Source organism: Rhincodon typus, chromosome 3 (assembly GCF_021869965.1).
Source record: "Rhincodon typus isolate 14 chromosome 3, sRhiTyp1.1, whole genome shotgun sequence".
NCBI classification, from domain to species: domain Eukaryota; kingdom Metazoa; phylum Chordata; class Chondrichthyes; order Orectolobiformes; family Rhincodontidae; genus Rhincodon; species Rhincodon typus.
This window is the reverse complement of record NC_063334.1, coordinates 105,827,142-105,846,796: the sequence shown is the minus strand read 5'-3', so window position 1 is coordinate 105,846,796 and position 19,655 is coordinate 105,827,142. Positions and strand designations below refer to the sequence as shown.

Below are 19,655 nucleotides of genomic sequence, written 5' to 3'. Positions count from 1 at the left end.
AAAATATGCATGCAGGTGCAACAGGCAGTGAAGGCAGAAAACCGTATATTTGCTTTTATAGCGAGATGATTAAGTACAGGAGCAGCGATGACTTGTTGCAATTAAAGGGTCTTGGTGAGACCACCCTGGAGTACTGCGTTCAGTTTTGATCTCCTTATCTGAGAAAGGGTGTTCTGGCTAGGGAGGGTATACAATGAAGGTTTACCAGTCTAATTCCTACGATGGCAGGATTGACATATGGAGAGAGACTGGATCAGTTAGGATTATATTTGTTAGAATTTGGAAGATTGAGGGGGAACGGAAACCTATAAAATTCAGTGTAAATACAGGGTAGAGGTCTCCTATCACCATGGAGCCCAAAACCAGTGGCCCCAGTCTAAGAATATAGTCTAGACCATTTAGGATTGAGATGGGCAGCACGGTGGCTCAGTGATTTGCACTGCTGCCTCACAGCACCAAGGACCCGGGTTCAATTCCACCCACGAGTGACTGCCTGCGTGGAGTTTGCACATTCTCCCCGCGTCTGCGTGGGTTTCCTCTGGGTGGTCTGGTTTCCATCCCACAGCCTAAAGATGTGCAGGTTAGGTGAATTAGCCATGCTAAATTGGCCATAGTGTCCAGGGATGTGCAGACTAGGTGGCTTAGTCATGGGAAAAGCAGGGCTACAGAGACAGGGTAGGGTGTCAGTCTTGTTGGGCTGCTCTTCGGAGGGCTGGTGTGAACTCCACGGGCTGAATGACCTGCTTCCACGCTGTAGGGATTCTATGAGGAGATTTTTTTTCAAACACATAGCAGCGAGCCCGTGGAACCTGCCACAGAAAGTGTTTGAGGCCAAAATATTGAATGTTTTCAAAGAGGCGTTAGATATAGTTCTTAGCATTAAACAGATCATAGGGTATGGGAGAATGTGGGAACAGATTAATGAGTTGGATGCTCAGCCATGATCATTCTGAATGGCAGAATAGGCTTGAAGGGCTGAATGGCCTACTCCTGCTCATATTTTCTAGGTTTCTATGGCAGTATTCCTAAAGCTGTAGAATTCTGTCACGACGGTTTGATGTCCGAGCTATACAAATATAAATTATTGTTGCTGAAACTTTCATCTATACTGCTTCATCTTCATACAGACACAATGTACCTAATGGCCTTGTTATGCTCCATATCAATTCTGTCATTCAAACTTGACTTTTCCAATGCTGCTACTTTTTTTTTTAAAAAACCATTCCCTCAACATTCTCACATTCACTGATACATACTGTAATCTGGGACTGACAACACCTAAATTGTTATCGTACTAAAACAATTTAACATATTCCCCGAACACATCAAGTTGAGATTTTTTATTTATTCATTCATGGAATCCATACGTCGCTAGCTAAAATTGCATTTGCTGTCAATCCCTTCGGTTCAAGAAGGCAGCTCACCACCACCTTCTCAGGGGCAACTAGGGATGGGCAAGAAATGCTGACCAGCCAGCAACGCCCACATCCCACAAAACGAATAGAAAAAAAAGACACCAAGCAGGTGGTAATGTGATACCTTCTTGAACTGCTGCAGTCCACAGGGGTATGAACAAGGGGAGAGTTTGAGGAGCTGCGTTCCAATACAGTACTACCCCTTTCCTTCTACGTCAGGGGGTTGTGGATTTAGAAGGTAATGCTGAAAATATGTTTAGTTCACATTATACAGCTGCGTTTTCATCAATAACGATGAGGTAATCTCACTTTGCAGAGCCACATGGGAAATGACTTCATCGGCATTGGTGTAATGAATGCAAACGAATCCATTGAGAGTTGGACTGGTTCTAGGATTATCTCTAATTTAATGGAACTCTTCCAAACTGTTTTCAGTTTTATCCCCCTTTCCCGCCATAAGCTCCACATAATTTATGTATCTGACCTCTCTCAAGTAACCTTCGATGACATTATTCATTTTTACAAGGCAACCACCTACTTCTCTGATGAATATCTGTATCAACTAGCATTTTCACATTATTTTTGACTGCAGCATTAGGACAGAGTACTTTAAATGTTGGACCACCATTTTGGGAACTCTGCACTTCGAGTTATATCCAATAACTTTGTATTTACATAGCATGTGCAATGGAATCAAATATCTCAAAACACACAACATCTTCTGAGAGTGGTGGGCACCATTTACCCAGATCAAAAGCGGGGATGTTTGTACAACACTTAGCATCATTCATGTCTCCTACAACACAAACAGTTAGTGATCACATAAGAACAAATATAAAAAGAACAAGGATATTGCAATTCTACAGTGATTGCCTCAACTCCTGACTTCCCAATGTCAGTCTACAAGACACAATGTCAGGAGTTGATGAAATACTCCCCACTTGTCTGGACGATTGCAGCAATCACAACACTCAAAAGGCTTCACAAACTCCAGGACAAAACAGCCTGCTTGATCCCCCTGCCACCAATGCACAATAGTAGTAATGTGTGCAATTTATAAGAAATACTGAAGTAACTCATCAAGGGTTCTTAAACAGCACCTTCCAAACCCACAACGTCTACCACCACCAAGGACAAAGGCAGCAGATACATGTGAACACCACGGCTTGGAAAGACCCCTCCAGGCCACACACCATTCTGACTTGAAATTGTAACACCATTCATTGGGTAAACCCTTGTACACCCTTCATCCCAGCATTGTGGGAGCACCAACCCACATGACCTGAAATAGTTCAGGACAGTGGCTCACCACCTTCTCAAAGACAATGAAGGACGAGCAATAAACATGAATCTGGCCAGTGACTGCCAAATCCTGTGACTGAATTTTAAAAAATTTGAATAACTGCAAAATACTGTGGATGATGTAAATCCTAAACAGAGAAAATTCTGGACAAACTTAGCAAGTCTGGCAACATCTGTGGAGAGGGTTCTTCTTCAGTTCTGAAGAAATCATACCAGATCGGAAACATTAACTCTCTCTTTCCACGGATGCTGCCAGATTTGATGAGTTTCTCCAGTGTTTTATGTATTTGAATTTTTAAAAAATTATTATTGTCACATGTACCTGGGTACAGTGAAGAGTTTTGTTTTGCAAGCAGTACAAGGCAGATCATACCATACAAAGTGCATTAGGGTACTAGAACAGAGTGAAGAATACAATGATATGGCTGCGGAGAAGGTGCACAAAAAGCGAAATCAACATTAAATTTAAAATTTGAGCTGTACACTCAGAAGTCAAGTAACAGAGATGAAGCTGTTCTTGTTGGTAAGTGTGTTTAAGCTTTTGTATCTTCTGCCTGACAGATGAGGTTGGAAGAGATTATAACTGGGGTCGGAGTGAACTTTGATTATGTTGGCTGCCTTACTGAGGCAGTGGGAAATATAGATGGAGTCGATGGATGGAAGGTTGTCTTGCTTGATGAACTGGGCTGTGGTCACAACTCTTAGTTTAAGGTCCTAGGCAGAGTAGTTATCATAACAAGCTGTGATATATCCAGACAGAATGCTTTCTATGGTGCATCTATGAAAATTGTTAAGAGTCTTTACAGACACTTCAAATTTCCCTAGTCTCCTGAAGTAGTACTGGCTTTGTGCTTTCTTGACCATCACGTCATTAAAAACGAAAAATAATTCTTATTATCAGTAAGGTTAAGTCATCATGGCACCACACACAAGGACCTTCAGCTTATCCATACTGCACTTGTCATGGTCCCTTTTAATTTACCCAGGTTGTTTGCACTCTTGGCAGGGGCACTTTCTCCTAAGGTGAATAAGAACGCATCGTACCACCGCTATCAGTTTCGCTCACCCAAACAGAATTGCATCAACTTAGGACAAACGCAAAACGATTATCAACTACGAATTTCTCAGCTCATGAATGATTGTTTTTAATTATGTGGGGATGGGTGGGGGAAGAAAGAGATGGAAACAAACATACAGCCCAATCAAAATAATTTGATAAGTCATCCTCGAAACTACAATTTGTTTTTAAATCGTACGCTTTTGAAAACTCAGTATGCTGGACTGGCTTAATTTCCTTCGGTTGCGTAAACATAACCGAGGCGAGTCTGTGGATGGTTTTAGTTTCATCTGAAACAGGCGCTGGCGTGAACGGACAGGTAGCAGCATAATATGTACCTGACAGGAGGTCGCCTTCTCAACATTAAAAAAAACACGTGAAAATAAGCTTTCTGGATCCCCGAGGATAGTTTTTTTTGAGAACCTCGGAGGAAAGACACAAATGAAGGTAAAACGACTACACGAACTCTACACTGCCACCCTGGCAACTTTCGTAATTTATATACTTTAGGCAAATACACAGTAGCGCAGGATTCTCTTTAACTCATTCACACTGCAAAACTCGCCAGGTTAGAGCAAAAAGCAGTGGGGAGACAGGAGGATGCTGCTGATCGGAGTGCAGGCAGACTGAGTGGGAGATATCTACCGCACCTGAGACACACAGAGAGGGGGAAGAGAGAGTTTTAAAACAAAAACACAGCACGTGGTAAACACCATCCCCTGACAGTGCAAGTTGATAGAACGAGCTGAAGCCTGAACGGACAGACAGCAATTTAAAAAAAAACCCACCTTTCACTCCCTCACATAGCATCCAACTCCGCCCCGGTTCCGACTCGGACTGAAGCGCAAGCTCCTGCTAACGTCACGTCACCAACCGCTCCCCGTTCCAAGCGCGCGCCTGTTGATACCGGAGCGCGACTTCAAGCCCCGCCCCCCGGAGCCCGCAGGCGCAGTGCTGAGGTAGTTCGCCGCTGGTTCTGGCCCTGGCACCTCCCGCAGGCGCAGTTCTAAGGCGGGTCGTCACTCTTCCTCCCTCCCTCCAACCCTGGTTCTAGGCTCTGTCTTGTCTTCCTTCTCCGAATTACAACATTCAGCGCCTTTCTCACTGGTCATTTCGTTTCGCGCTCAGTTTGTAATGAATTTTTTGACTGGAGGACCTAAGTGAGTATCTTAGACCCTGTCGGCTGAAATGTATATATTTGTCGTTTGTCATTTTACTCTAACGCTGAATTATTGATCGTCCCAGTACTTTTCAGTTTGGACTTTTTTATGTTTCAGTCTGCTTGACTTTGAAGATTCATTTGAAACCAGTCTCGTTCTTAGATTATTCATCCTGAAAACGTACACCATCTTTTTGCACATCCCATATTTTATTTCTGTTTTAGAATGTGTATTACCTATTCGCTCAGCGAAGGTTGACATATTTTGCCCATCCTAAATGTCCTTATTTGTTAACTAAATAACTGTGGCCTGTGGCTTAGCTCTATTAAAGGTAAAATCTAGAAATGATATCTAGGAAGGGTAAGTCGTCTGAAAGATAATAGGAGGAATGTTTTGAGAAGATCCTGTCGTCAGAAAGGGGAATCCTAAATTGAAGAATCCACAAATGATTCTTGGGACTTCCACTGTTTGTAAATTGCATTTGTGAATTAGTGTCTTGCCTGAAATTAATCTGTCTTTCCAAAACAGATTGTTTATCTCATAACAAATTTGGGTGTCTTGTGTGCAAATTGACTGATGTCCCAATAATAGTGACAACACTTCAAAAGTAATTAATGAACTGAAATATCTGAGACTTCCTTGAGATATGGAAGGCATTGTATGGGCATGCCTTCTCACTATGCCATATGAGCTGTTATGTCTCAGTGCCTGTCTATTCTCTGATCATTTGGCATTATATGTTTTTTTTCTCAAATGAAAACAAAGTGTTGGAGGAACAAAGCAGGCCTAGCAATATTTGTGAAGTAAGGAAAAAATTCAGATGTCTAAGGTTCTTGAGTAGATTTGTAGCTCGAGTTGTGGATGCTGTGTTTGGTTCAGGGGCAATTCAGCATGGCCAATCCACCTAACCTGCACATCTTTGGACTGGGGTGGGAAACTGGAGCATCCAGCAGCACTCAGATACAGGGAGAACGTGCAAACTTGACACAGACAGTCACCCAAGCCTGGAATTGAACCTGGGTTCCTGGCATTGTGAGGCAGCAGTACTAACCACTGTGCCACCCAACTCTACTTCCTACATGGATGCCTCAGGAACCAGGTATTACCGCGCAGTGTGAGATACAAGCCGCCCATCAACAACCCACGTACATATAGGACAGCAGAACACAGTGGCCACAGGATGGTGAAGACAATGATCAACGACGCACACAACTGGCTCCATAGATATGACAGAGAAATTATGTGCCAAAAAAACCCTATTCCTAGATGCTACCAACCTAGACTGGACAACAGACTTAGAATGAGCCAATATTGTCAGTCAACAGATAACAAGAACCAAGAAAACACAGATCCTACAAGAAAAACTAGCCAAACTAACCCACCAAAAGGACAACCATAGGTCAGACACTTGGATAAAAAAGCCTTTCAGACAGGAAACTAACAGACACAGAAAAAGCTGTTCTAATACGTGTATTCAACTACACCACAGAGACGCTAACAAGACAGAATTTCTTGCCACACTAGAGGCCACACTGAAGACCAACAGCATCAATGAGGAAACACAACAAGCCGTAAGACAGACAATAGTCCCGTCACTGACCAGAAGGAGCGAATTTGACACTCTCAACACATCAGAAAGGAAGGCCCTCAAAGGACTGAAAAAAGACAAAAACATCATAATACCAAACAAACAGGACTATCTCACTAATGCACAGACACTACTAGCAGACACAAACACGTACTGGCAAGTGCAAATAGACCCGACACCACAACTGGGTAATAAAATAATCTACACACTAAAGAGACTCAAACAGACCAGACAAATCAACAAAACAGACCACCTAAAAATGAAACCAGAAGGGACGAACACCCCCCAATTCTATGGCCTCGCAAAGGTACACAAACCAGAAGTACCCCTCAGACCCATAGTCTCTCTCCCAGGCACACCAACACACAGGTTAGCCAAGGAGTTACAACGAAGTCTAAAGCACCTCGTCAGCAAGTCATCTCACTCAATCCACTCAGCCCAGGAGTTCCCCAATTCCCTCAAGGACATAAGAATAGATGATGACGAGACCATGGTGTCATTTGACATTACCGCCCTATTCACATCGATTGACATACCACTGACAAGAGAAACCCTAGCAACACTGCTAAAAGAACGAGACTCGAGTGACACCATCTCCACAGACTACATGCTGAAAATACTGGACCTATACCTCATGACCATCTTTACTTTTAATAGCCAGATCAATGAACAGATCTACGGGACACCCATGGGGTCACCTATCTCCAGACTAATAGCTTAAGCAGTGACGCAGAGACTCGAAAGCATAGCCCTTCCGCAAATCCAACCCAAACTATGGATCCGATTCGTGGATGATACTTTCGTCATCATCAAACAGACCAAACTAGAGGAGACACACCAACTAATAAACAACACTCTCACCGGCATCAGATTCACCACGGAAGAGGAAAAGAACGAATTGCTCCCATTCCTGGACATCATGGTAGAACGCAGGGCCAGCGGGGAATTCCTGATGAAGTACACAGAAAAGCCACACACATTGACCAAGTACTGAATTTCATCAGTAACCACCCCAACACCCACAAACAAAGCTGCGTGAAAACACTATTTAAACAAACAGCAACACGCTGTAGCAACTATGCCAAAAAGAAGAAGAGTACCTCCTCCAAGTATTTAAGGACAACAGATACCCGAACAACTGGATCCGACGATGCCTATCACACAAACAACAACAGGAAGATACCACATGCCCTAACACACACCTCATGCTACCATACATCAAGAAAATATCTGAACTGACCACAAGACTCCTATGACCATTGGGCATTAGAGTAGCACACAAACCCATGTCAACCCTACGCCAACTGCTAACTTGAACCAAGGACCCCTTACCCACTTTGGACAGAACCAACATAATATACAGAATTCCATGCAAGGACTGTGACAAACATTACATTGGACAGACAAGAAGAAAATTGTCCACGAGTACATGAACACCAAGTAGCAACAAAAAGACTCACTCATCTCCGTTCACACGGATAAGAAGAACCACCAGTTCGATTGGGACAACACCAGGATCCTAGGACAGGCCAAACAGAGACAAGCATGGGAATTCCTAGAGGCCTCAATCTCCACCAAGAAGGCCATCAACAAACACATAGAACTAGACCCTATATATACACCACTGCGAAGGAAAACCAGAAATGAGGTAATCAAATCTAATGGACCCCAGAGTTTAAGTATCAGGTGGGAAAACACAATAGTGCTTTATCGGCGGCTGCACTGATGATGTGACCTGGCAGGGTAATGAAATGTCTGCGAACTAACGAACCAGCTCAGTGAGCGAACGAATCTCAAAATTTAGATGTCATACAACACCAGGTTATAGTCCCAACAGCTTTATTTGAAATCACAAGCTTTGGAGCACTGCTGTTTCATCAGGTGAAGCGAATTTATCCACCCCAGTCCAACACTGGCACCTCCACATCAAAAGAAACAAATGACTTTTGTTTAAAATTTGTTGTTGAGATGTGAGCAACAGTGGCTCGGCCAGTATTTATTGGGCCATCCCTAATTGGCCAGGGGACAGTTAAGAGTCAAATGCATTGCTGTAGGTCTGGAGTTGCATATAGGCCAGACCTGAAAAAGGATGGCAGATTCCTATCCCTAGATCCCATTTATGAACCAGATGGGTTTTTGAAACAATTGATGGTGGTTACATGGTCGCTATTTTATTACAGAATTTTATATTTTAAAATAGAATTTCACCATCTGCTTTGTGGGATTTAAACCAACACCCCAGAACATTAGCCTGGGCTTCTGAATTACTAGACCAGCCATTTTTACTTTTACCATTACGCCACCACTGCCACCACCACCACCTTCCCCCGCCTACCCCCCAGTATTACATTTACTTGCTGCATGTGTTTTTAGTGGGGTGAGAACATGTCATAAGGTTGAGCAGCTAACCCATTGTTTCTCATCACTTATTTTAAATTCAATTGATGTCAATATTACACTTTCTTTCTCCTTTTAGTTTTCTTGTGGAGAAAAACAAAGGAAACTAAAGAGCAATCCACTCAAAGTATTCATTACAGGTAAACATTTTAAATATTGGGAATTAATATATTAGGAGGGGAAGAAAGGCAAATTTTATTACCAAACAGTTATGCACTTGTGGCAAGTATGTTTAAGTGGTCATTATATCTGTATATCCTTTTTTGACAAATAAAGCAAATGAGATATGAAACTAAGAAGAAATGTTAACATTCCTGAACCTAATTTGTTTTGTGATCTTAAGAGAGCTTCAACTAATTGTTATACCGTTCTTCAGAGTATGAAGAAGAACTGGCAGCAAAGGATTAAGGACATTGAAACTTTGGCAAGCAGTTATCAGAAAAACCCCATCAGCCAGACTTACAGACCAAAACTTTCAAAACCATGGCAACCGTCATCAGTTTGGAAGTTGTTTCATCGCCAGCATCAAGCTTTTAATTTTGCCAAGAGTTGTAAGGCGGTAAAGTAAAATATATTGTTGTATTTTAGAAATGTGAATTGAGATTCATTGTACAATGAATAACATCCAGATTCCTAGGAAAGAAGTAAGCATTCTCTGAACAACTGGGGGAGGCGTTGGGCTAGTGGTATTATTGCTAGACTATTAATCCAGAAACTCAGCTGATGGTCTGGGGGACCCGGGTTCGAATCCCACCATGGCAGATGGTGGAATTTGAATTTTAAAAAAAGCCTGGAATTAAGAATCTACTGATCATCGTGAAATCATTGCCAATTGTCGGAAAAACCCATCTGGCTCACTAATGTCCTTCAGGGGAATAAATCTGCCACCCTCACCTGGTCTGTCCTACATGTGACTCCAGACCCACAGCAATATGGTTGACTCTCAGCTGCCCTCTGAAATGGCCTAGCAAGCCACTCAGTTATACCAATCGTTACAAAGTCTCAAAGAAATGAAACTGGACAGATCACCTGGCAGCGACCTAGGCACCAGAAAAGATAACGGCAGAAACAGCCGTGTCGACCCTGCGAAGTCGTCCTCACTAACACCTGGGGGTTAGTGCCAAAATTGGGAGAGCTGTCTCACAGACTATTTAAGCAACAGCCTGACATAGTCATACTCGCAGAATCATACCTTACAGACAATGTCCCAGTCACCACCATCACCATCCCTGGATATGTCCTGTCCCACGACAGGACAGACCCAGCAGAGGTGGAGGCACAGTGATATACAGTCGGGAGGGTGTTGCTCTAGGAGTCCTCAATGTTGAAGGCTTCATGGCTTAAGGTTAAACGTGGGCAAGGAAACCTCCTGGTGATTACCGTGTACTGTCCTCCCTCAGCTGATGAATCGGTAATCCTCCATGTTGAACAACACTTAGAGGAAGCACTGAGGATGACAGGGGCACAAAATGTACTCTGGGTGGGGGATTTCAACGTCCACCACCAAGAGTGGCTCAGCAGCAGTACTACTGATCAAGCTGGTTGGGTCCTAACAGACATAGCTGCTAGACTGGGTCTGCGGCAGGTGGTGAGGGAATCAACAAGAGGGAAAAGCATACTTGACCTCCTCCTTACTAATCTGCCAGCTGCAGCTGCAGTTGCATCTATCGATGACAGTATCGGTAAGATTGATCATCGCACAGTCCTTGTGGAGAGAAGTCCTGCCTTCACATTGAGAACGACGTGCATTGTGTTGTGTAGCACTATCACTGTGCTAAATGAGACAGACTTCGCACAGATCAAGCACTCAAGACTAGGCATCCATGAGGCACTGTGGGCCATTAACAGCAGCAGAATTGTACCCCAGCACAATCTGTAACCTCATGGCCCGGCATATCCCCCACTCAACCATTACCATCAAGCCAGTGGATCAACCCTGGTTCAATGGAAAATACAGGAGGGCATGCCAGGAGCAGCACCAGGTATACCTGAAGATGCGATATCAACCTCGTGAAGCCACCAAACAGGACTACTTGCATGACAAACAGCGAAAGCAGCAAGTGATAGACAGAGCTAAGGAATCCCACAGCCAATGGATCAGATCTAAGCTCTGCAGTCCTGCCACATCCAGTTGTGAATGGTGGTGGACAATTAAACAACTCACTGGAGGAGGAGGCTCCACAAATATCCCCATCCTCGATGATGGAAGAGCCAAGCTCTGCAGAAGATAAGGCTGAAGCATTCACAGCAATCTTCAGCCAGAAGTGCTGAGTGCATGATCCATCTCTGCCTCCTCCAATGGGTCCCCAGCATTACAGATACTAGTCTTCAGCCAATTCGATTCACTCCACGTGATATCAGGAAATGATTGGAGACACTAGATATTGCAAAGTCTACAGGCACTGACAACATTCTGGCAATATTACAGAAGACTTGACTTGTCTCCAGAACTTGCCGCTCCCCTAGCCAAGCTGTTCCAGTACAGTTACAACACTGGTATCTACCCGACAATGTGGAAAATTGCCCAAGTTTGTTCTGTACACAAAAAGCAGGACAAATCCAACCCGGCCAATTACCTCCCAATCAGTCTACTCTCGATCATCAGTAAAGTGATGGAAGGTGTCATCAACAGTGCTGTCAAGCAGCACCTGCTCAGAAATAACCTGCTCAGTTGACGCCCAGTTTGGGTTCCGCCAGGGCCACTCAGCACCTGATCTCATTACAGCTTTGGTTCAAACATGGACAAAAGAACTGAATTCGAGAGGTGAGATGAGAGGCTTGATATCAAGGCTGCATTCGACCGAGTGTGGCATCAAGGAGTCCTAGCAAAACTGGAATCAAAGGGTATCTGGGCAAACTCTCCGGTGGTTGGAGTCATACTGGCACGTAGGAAGATGGTCATGGTTGTTGGTGGTCAATCATCTCAGCTCCAGGACATCTCTGCAGGAGTTCCTCAGGGTAGTGTCCTAGGCTAACCATCTTCAGCTGCTTCATCAATGACCTTCACTCCATCGTAAGGTCAGAAGTGGGGATGTTTGTTGATGATTGCACAATGTTCAGCACCGTTCATGACTCCTCAGATATTGAAGCAGTCCATGTTCACATGCAAAACATCTGGACAATATCCAAGCTTGGGCTGACAAGTGGCAAGTGACATTCGCACCACACAAATGCCAGGCTATGACCATCACTAATAAAACACAATCTAACCACCGTCCCTTGACATTCAATGGTGTTACCATCACTGAATCCCCCCACTATCAGCATCCCGGGGGCTACCATTGACCAGAAACTCAACCGGACTCACCACATTAATACAGTAGCAAGCCAGAAGGTAGGAGTACTGCAGCGAGTAACTCACCTCCTGACTCCTCAAAACCTGTCCACCATCTACAAGGCACAAATCAGGAGCGTGATGGAATACTCCCCACTTGCCTGGATGAGTGCAGCCCCAACAACACTCAAGAAACTTGACACCATCCAGGACAAAGCAGCCCTCTTGATTGGTACTACATCCATAAGCATTCACTCCCTCCACCACCGATGCTCGGTAGCAGCAGTGTGTGCTATCTACAAGATGCACTGCAGAAATTCACCAAAGATCCTCAGACAGCATCTTCCAAACCCACGACCACTTCGACCTAGAAGGACAAGGGCAGCAGACGTATGGGAACACCACTACCTCCAAGTTCCCCTTCAAGTCACTCACCATCCTGACTTGGAAATATATCGCTGTTCCTTCACAGTCGCTGGGTCAAAATCCTGGAATTCGCTCACTAATAGCATTGTGGGTCAACCCACAGCGGGAGGATTGCAGCGGTTCAAGAAGGCAGCTCACCACCTTCTCAAGGGCAACTAGGGATGGACAAGAAATGCTGGCCAGCCAGCGACGCCCACATCCCACGAATGAATAGAAAAAAAAAACTGGAGTTTCTAAAACCATAGCCCTGTTTGTTAGGTATGTATTTAGAAAACTAAAAAGGATGACACTGTGTGAAAGTTTGTTTCTTTTAATCAAAAACATGGAAGTTTGTATATTGATTTAATCTATACTTATTCCATTTCATGTACTTTCCTGAAGCCTTTGATCTTTTTTTCGGCTGTTTAGAACTGTACAAAAGTTGGACTCCATCACCTACCAATTGATTGTCCAGTCTTACCCTGAAGTGTTGCAATCCTCTATTTATTGCAGCAATAGAGATGAAAGTACAGTAATTTGCACTGTTGTACCACAATTCAAATACTACTATTTTCTTGTGGATATTAATTCATAAACCTGACTATTAAACTCCATGCAATATTTGTCTCATTGTAAACTGCGGTGATAAAAGTCAGATAACTTTCCTTTCACTCTTACCTCGGATTAGTGTAATGCCTTGTTTATAAAATATCTTTATGATCTCCGAGCAAGATAGTTATACTTTGTCCTTTTGTTCAACTGCTAAAGAAACGCTTTCCATATCAACCTAATTGTCCAAGGCTTTAGTGAATTTATACCAATGATAAAACAGATATTGCATTGTAACCTCACAACTTCTTGACTACCAGAAATTCACATGGTTAGAAATAGCTTAAGTGGTGTATGTAGTTGCATTATATCTGTAGAAAGTGTCTGATGGCCTTACCATTCTTAAAGTGATTGCTTTGAACTGGATCTTCATTATTAGCTCAGGAATCGTGGATCAGGCCATTTCCTGACATTGCTGCCAAGGTCTCAATTAACACACACAAACTGGGTTTTTTCATCCTGGAGAATTGAGGGCAAGTTGCATTTTAACACTGCTGCTTCTAGAATGAGCTTGAGGTAGGACCAAAATAAGCTTAATGCTGAGATTGCGAGATGAGAAGCCTACATCCATGAACTGGGACATCAGTCCAGCTTTATGCAAGATATTGGGCACCTAAGCCCTCATGCACCCACCCTCCCCACCTATGCTCTGTTAGATTATCCATGTGCCATGCCATTTCATTATCCCCATGCTACTTCCATGACACCAGTGCCCTTCCACAAATCTCATACCTTGTTCGTACCAATGTACTCAATATCTTTTATGGATTGTACTCATGATTTCTTTAATAAAATTAGTAAGTCTTTGAAAGGCTCAAGAAACTAAATTAATTAATTCATTCAATCTCCAGACTTTAAAACAGCCAAAAACATAGCTACTGGAACTGACCATAAGAGCAGAATAAGGCCATTTGCCCCATCAAGTCTGCTGTGCCATTTGATCATGGCTAATTTGTTTCACAATTCCATTCTCCTGCCTTTTCCTCATAACCTTTGAACCCTTTGCTAATCAAGAGCCTATCATCTCTGTCTTAGATACACTCAATGATTGGCCTCCACAGTTCCTTTGTCCAGATGGTTAATGTATAACAAGAATAATTGTGGTCCCAACGCTGACCCTTGTGGAACTCCACCTGTCACCAGCTGCCATTCTGAAAAAGACCCTTTTATTCCCACTGTCTGCCTTTTGCCAGTCAACAAATCCTTTATCCATGCTAATATCTTGCCCCGATCACCATGGGCTTTTATTTAGCAGCTTCTTGTGTGGCAACTTATCAAAGACTTTCAGGAAATCCAAATAGATCAAGACTATTGGCTCTCCTTTGTCTAACTTGCTCATTCCTTCCTCAACAAATTCGATTGGATTTGCCAGCCATGACTTCCTCCTGATGAAGCTGTGCTGACTCAGCCTTATTTTACTATGCAGTTCCAAGTTTTCCACAGACTCATCTTTAATAATGGACTCTTAGCCTGACATCAGTCATTGGTAACCAGTCTATAATTTCCTGTCTTGTGCCTCCCTCCCTTCTTAAACGGGTGTATTACATCTGCCGTTTTCCAGTACTCTGGGACCCTTCCTGTCTCCAGTGATTCCTGAAAGATCACCACCAATTCTTCCACAATCTCCTCAGCTGTCTCCTTCAGAACCCTGTTGTTCTGGTCCATCTACACTGTGTGATTTATCTGCCTTCAGAACTTTCAGCTTCCCCAATACCTCCTTGTTAGTGATAGCCACTACACTCACTCTGCCCCCAACTTTCTTGATTGTCATCTATTGTGAAGTTTGATGCAAAGTATCTATTCAATTCCTCTGCCATTTCTTTCTTCCCCATTACTACTTCTCCAGCCTCATTTTCCAGCGTCCAATGTCCACTCTTTCTTTTATAAATCTAGCTTACCCTCATTTCATCTTCTCCCCATTTATTGCTTTTTAATAGTCCTCTGCTGATTTTTCAAGTCTTCTCAATCCTCTAGTTCCCACTCATCTTCACCACATTATATGCTTTTGCTTTTATGCTGTCCCTGACTTCACTTAGAATCATAGAATCTCTAAATATGGAAGCAGGCCATTTGGCTCATCGAGTTCACACTGACCCTCACCTCCTCTGAAGTTCACAAACTGACTGACATGGGCTTTACAAACCTGTCTGCCTTTGCTGAAGATTGTGATCTCTGGGAAGTGCACAATTTGGGCATTAGGCATTTTCAATGAGATGTCACTTTTCAGCGAATGTCAGATAGCAACCTGCCACACTTCCCATTAAGCTACTCACTCCGCCATTGTCAGTGGCTTGACGTATATTTGCATCATGCTGGCACAGTAGTAGCATTCCTGCCAGTGAGTCAGAGGATATTCTTTCAAACCACAATCCAAAGACCTGAGCATGTAGCCCAGGATGGAAGTTCAATGCAACATTTAAAGGAGGTTGTGCTGCCATTCACATGAAACACTAAATTGCAATTCTGTCTGCCTTCTCAAATGTTTGTAGAACAACCCATGCCCCTTTTCAAACAAAGAATTGAATGTTTGGTTTCTTGGTGAATATTCATCCTTCAACTAGTGCCATTACATATCACTTATCTTGTTACTTTTCTCATTGCTGTTCATGGGAGCTTCCTGTGAGCAAATTGGCTATTGTATTTACTTTGCATTGTGATAGTGTTTCTTTTTTGGAAGTACTTCATTAGCTGTTAAGTATTTTGTGAAATCCTCAAGTGCCATCTTTTCTGTGTGTGTTTCTATCTCTAACTGTTGTTTGTTGAAGTGGCCCTTTTTAGGATTGTTTTGTTGATTTTTTTTTTGTTGCCAGATCAGCTATGGAAATAACACCTGAACCATAACTTCCTGATTATTAATGGTTTCTTCTACTTCAATGGCTTAATAGAAAGTTGCATAATAAGTAGAATGCAATCATGAAAGTTAATCTGTAGACATTGATCTAGTTTACTTATATTTGAAAGACGTAACTCATTAGAATCAGAAGTCTTAATTTCCATTGTTATGCTACACACACACACCAGTCTTCCAATGTCTTGGATAGATTCTTATTCTTCTAATATACATGGGTATTTGTAAAATAACTCCATGATTGGTAATAATCTGTGCTAAGATTTATATCATAAGGTTTTAGTCAGATGTCAAGAGCAGAATAAAAACAAAATTATTTGGATCAAAGAGCATCTTTGACAGAGAAGAATCATTTCGGCCAATGTACAAGTAAAATGCTATCTGAAAAAATATCTAAAACAGGTCAACAAGAATTATTTGAAATTTAAATTTTTCTTTAAAAGCAATACTAGTGATACTAGGCATTTAAATTGACAGTGGATGGCATCACAGTAGAAGAGCATATGTTCAACTACCATCACACTTTCAGCTTTAAGAACAGCAGCTGATCAACTAGAGGATGTAACATTCATATTTGGTGATAGGAATGAAACATCAGTTGCTGAATCTTTTGCCTTGTGTGCTTACTTGTGAAGAATGGCAATGATGGTACCTTAAGAGAATGTGTATCTCCCATAGATAGAAATTCTGGTCAGGATTTTTCACCTGGATTTACAATCTTACTGTCAGGCCTATATGGGCATCAGATGTGTGAGAAACTCTCATTCATCTGTGATTTTATTTCTGCCCAAATTAGCCAGTTAGAGACTGGAGGGCAAACATTCAATCAATTAAGGACCCTGGGCAAGCTCTGAAACGAGAGTCAATTGGAGCCAGTCCAGATTAGAATGAGTAGCAGGCTGCCTTCTCAGGTAACTGACTGAGCGGTTATTCCAAGATGGAAGTTCCACATTTCTTAACTGTTTTGATCCATTTTTTTTTTAAATGGCCTCAGCAGATGGCACAACACAGTGGTGGAGGAGGGGGAATGTGAACTGCTGTAAAAGTGGAATGCAATTGTAGAAGTCAGGCATAAAGGAATGGCCTCTAAGCCTTCCGGGAGTGCTTGGTTGGCAGGAAGCTGCCTTCAGATTGCTGTACTGTTCCTTAGAGGTCACCTGGGAGATTGCATTCTGCTCTGACAATAGGGCATAAAAGACCCTTAAATAGTTGTTTTGGATATCTTCTATTTGTAGGTGGCAACTACCAGCCCACCCCTATGGACCAGGACAGACTCGAGCCAGGGAACTCGCACACTATCCGATAATGCAAAAGTCTGTGTGCCCCCACTTACACATTCTTGTTCTTTCTCCTTCACACTCTCTCTGTCTCTCGCCCTCAGTCTCTCTCTCTCTGTCTCCCCCGACACACTCACACTCTTCCCCCCTCCCCCACACACACACTCCCTCCCCCTCTCTCCCTCACACTTAACTCGCTCACTCTTCAGGATCGAAGCATTCCCCTCAGTATCTGGGCAGGAGAGTAAATGAGAATGGAGAGAAAATGAGAAATGTATAACAACCAAAACATAATAGCATTGAAATACTTTAGCAAACATCAGGCTAAATAGAAATGTGTGCCTAAATTCTGTTTATTTTGAATTTTTGTTTTAAAGGGTGTTCATGTGTTTGCTTTGGAGAATGAAAATGAGAAGAAGGATGCTGGGCATGGTCAGCGAATTTACCTTGTCACAACATACACTGAGCTGTGGTTTTATTATCAGTAAGTGAGCATATCATGCTAATAATCCCAATAAAGTTGTTTCTTGTGAATTTCAGTGGTAGTGGAACTTTAAACTTTGCCTATCAGGCCTCAAAGTGTGACTGCTGCTCCACAGGTGGGTTTCCAGGTGGGGCAACTAGAAAAATTCTGCAGCTGCCTTTCCTGCCACTTCCCCATCCACACTGACCTGTAGTGATTTCACTGTAAGGCATGTGCTGTTTTCTCGGGCACAATTCAACAGGAATCTGCATGATTGGTCTTTAAAAGGTTGTGGAATTTTAAGCACACTTTCTGTTTAGAGCAACTTGAGTTTCTGCCCTATGCTATCTTTTTAAAAAAACAGGGTTACTGTAGAATTGGGTTCCAGCCTCAAACCTGCCATCAGCCCTAAGATGAATTAATCATCAATAGAATTTGTACTAACTGTGCTCATTTGCTGGACCGCAAGGAATTTCATAAAAAATAAGCTGGGCGTTTTAGGTGCAAGAGTCACAGAGTCATGCAGCATGGAAACAGACCCTTCGGTCCAAACTAAACTAGTCCCTATTTGCCCTGAGAAATGAACCAGCGAATGGCTGTCACCAATTTTGTTGAGTTCAAACAGGCACAGTGCATGTACGTGTCTTTTGCAAAGAGTAGGCCATGTATATTAATATTTGTGGCTTCCATCGTATTCTAATGTGGCTTGCTGCGACCGTAGCTGAAATCCATGAATTGATTACACCATAATTCTTCGCACACTCAGGGTTATCCTATAATAGTTGTCTAATCAGGGAAATACAGCCAATGCTTGACAATATGTTGCAAGATTTGCAAGGGTGGGCTGATTCAATGTGGTCCATACCTAGCTTATTGCCAAAGTGATATGTTGTTTGACATTATCAGCCAATCTTTCGGAAGTGCTGCCTATGTACCTGGTACCAAAGTGGCACCAAAGCTTAACTCTGTTACTTTACAGTAACAACCCAAAAGTATTTGCCAGTAACAGAATGCTGCCATCAAACCAAAAGTACCGATTGTCTGTCACACAAACGTGTAATGTGGTACATGAATTTTAATTCTGACAATTAACTTTCAATTGCCAGTAATGGGTGCATCCTTCAATGCCTCTAAGAACCAGAATCCACTTGCCAACCAATCAGCACTTTCTTTGCATACAGTATAAATTTTAGTTTTCAACTTGCAAATTCTTGAAAATTAAAGAGTGCAAGACTAAAAGTTTTGACAAAATGATTTTTGTTTTATTCAGCAATACTCAAGTTCTGTACGATAAAACGACTATTTAAGGTCCTAATCAGTGATATAATGTCAACTATTCATAGATGTATTGATGACCGTTGATTAAAAATGCTTATTTTTGTGTGAAATTGGTTTTCAGCTTTATTAGTCACATTTCATCAACATAATTCTTCAATATACCAAGGAAAAAAAATTTAAAACAAAACTAAAAAGTATTACATTTTCAAACACTGCCAAAATACTCTGGCTTATGGCAGATTTTGCATTCAGTGATTCGCAAATGGGTTTGAGTAGAACTTCAGGAATATTGTTCTTCAAAATTTTAAAATTTTGCATTTTTGGATGCTAATTGCACCCTAACAGAAACCCTTTTACATATTCTGCACTTAATTAGTGGGACTGTGGCGGAGGCATGGCAAGGGCTGGAAAGCCCTGAGTGGGACTGCGGCAGTGGAAAGGAAAGTTAGACTTTCTTAAGAGATAGTAAGGACTGCCGATGCTGGAGTCAGAGATAACACAGTGTGGAGCTGGAGGAACACAGCAGGTCAGGCAGCATCAGAGGAGCAGGAAAGCTGATGTTTCGGGTTGGGACTCTTCTTC

General features: G+C 42.5%; 1 protein-coding gene and 1 long non-coding RNA gene across 5 annotated transcripts in view; one reads left to right on the top strand and one right to left on the bottom strand.

Moving 5' to 3' along the window:
• The window catches only part of LOC109934174 (caspase-3-like), a 31,316-nt gene extending 26,615 nt beyond the window's left edge, over window positions 1-4,701 (bottom strand). Inside the window, exon 1 of one of the 4 annotated variants that reach the window (XM_048620507.1) lies at window positions 4,563-4,701. In XM_048620507.1, the coding sequence (XP_048476464.1) occupies window positions 4,563-4,584 (22 nt within the window). In that variant the 5' untranslated portion in view covers window positions 4,585-4,701. The remainder of the gene's footprint in view (window positions 1-4,562) is intronic. The other 3 variants (XM_048620499.1, XM_048620498.1, XM_048620492.1) reach the window with 3 other exon arrangements.
• A 19-nt stretch (window positions 4,702-4,720) lies between these two features.
• LOC109934175 lies at window positions 4,721-17,820 on the top strand. The gene is made up of 4 exons (XR_007266150.1): window positions 4,721-4,934; window positions 8,999-9,059; window positions 9,296-9,478; window positions 17,710-17,820. It is a non-coding gene; the product is annotated as an uncharacterized LOC109934175 (long non-coding RNA).
• The last annotated feature ends 1,835 nt before the right edge of the window (window positions 17,821-19,655 follow it).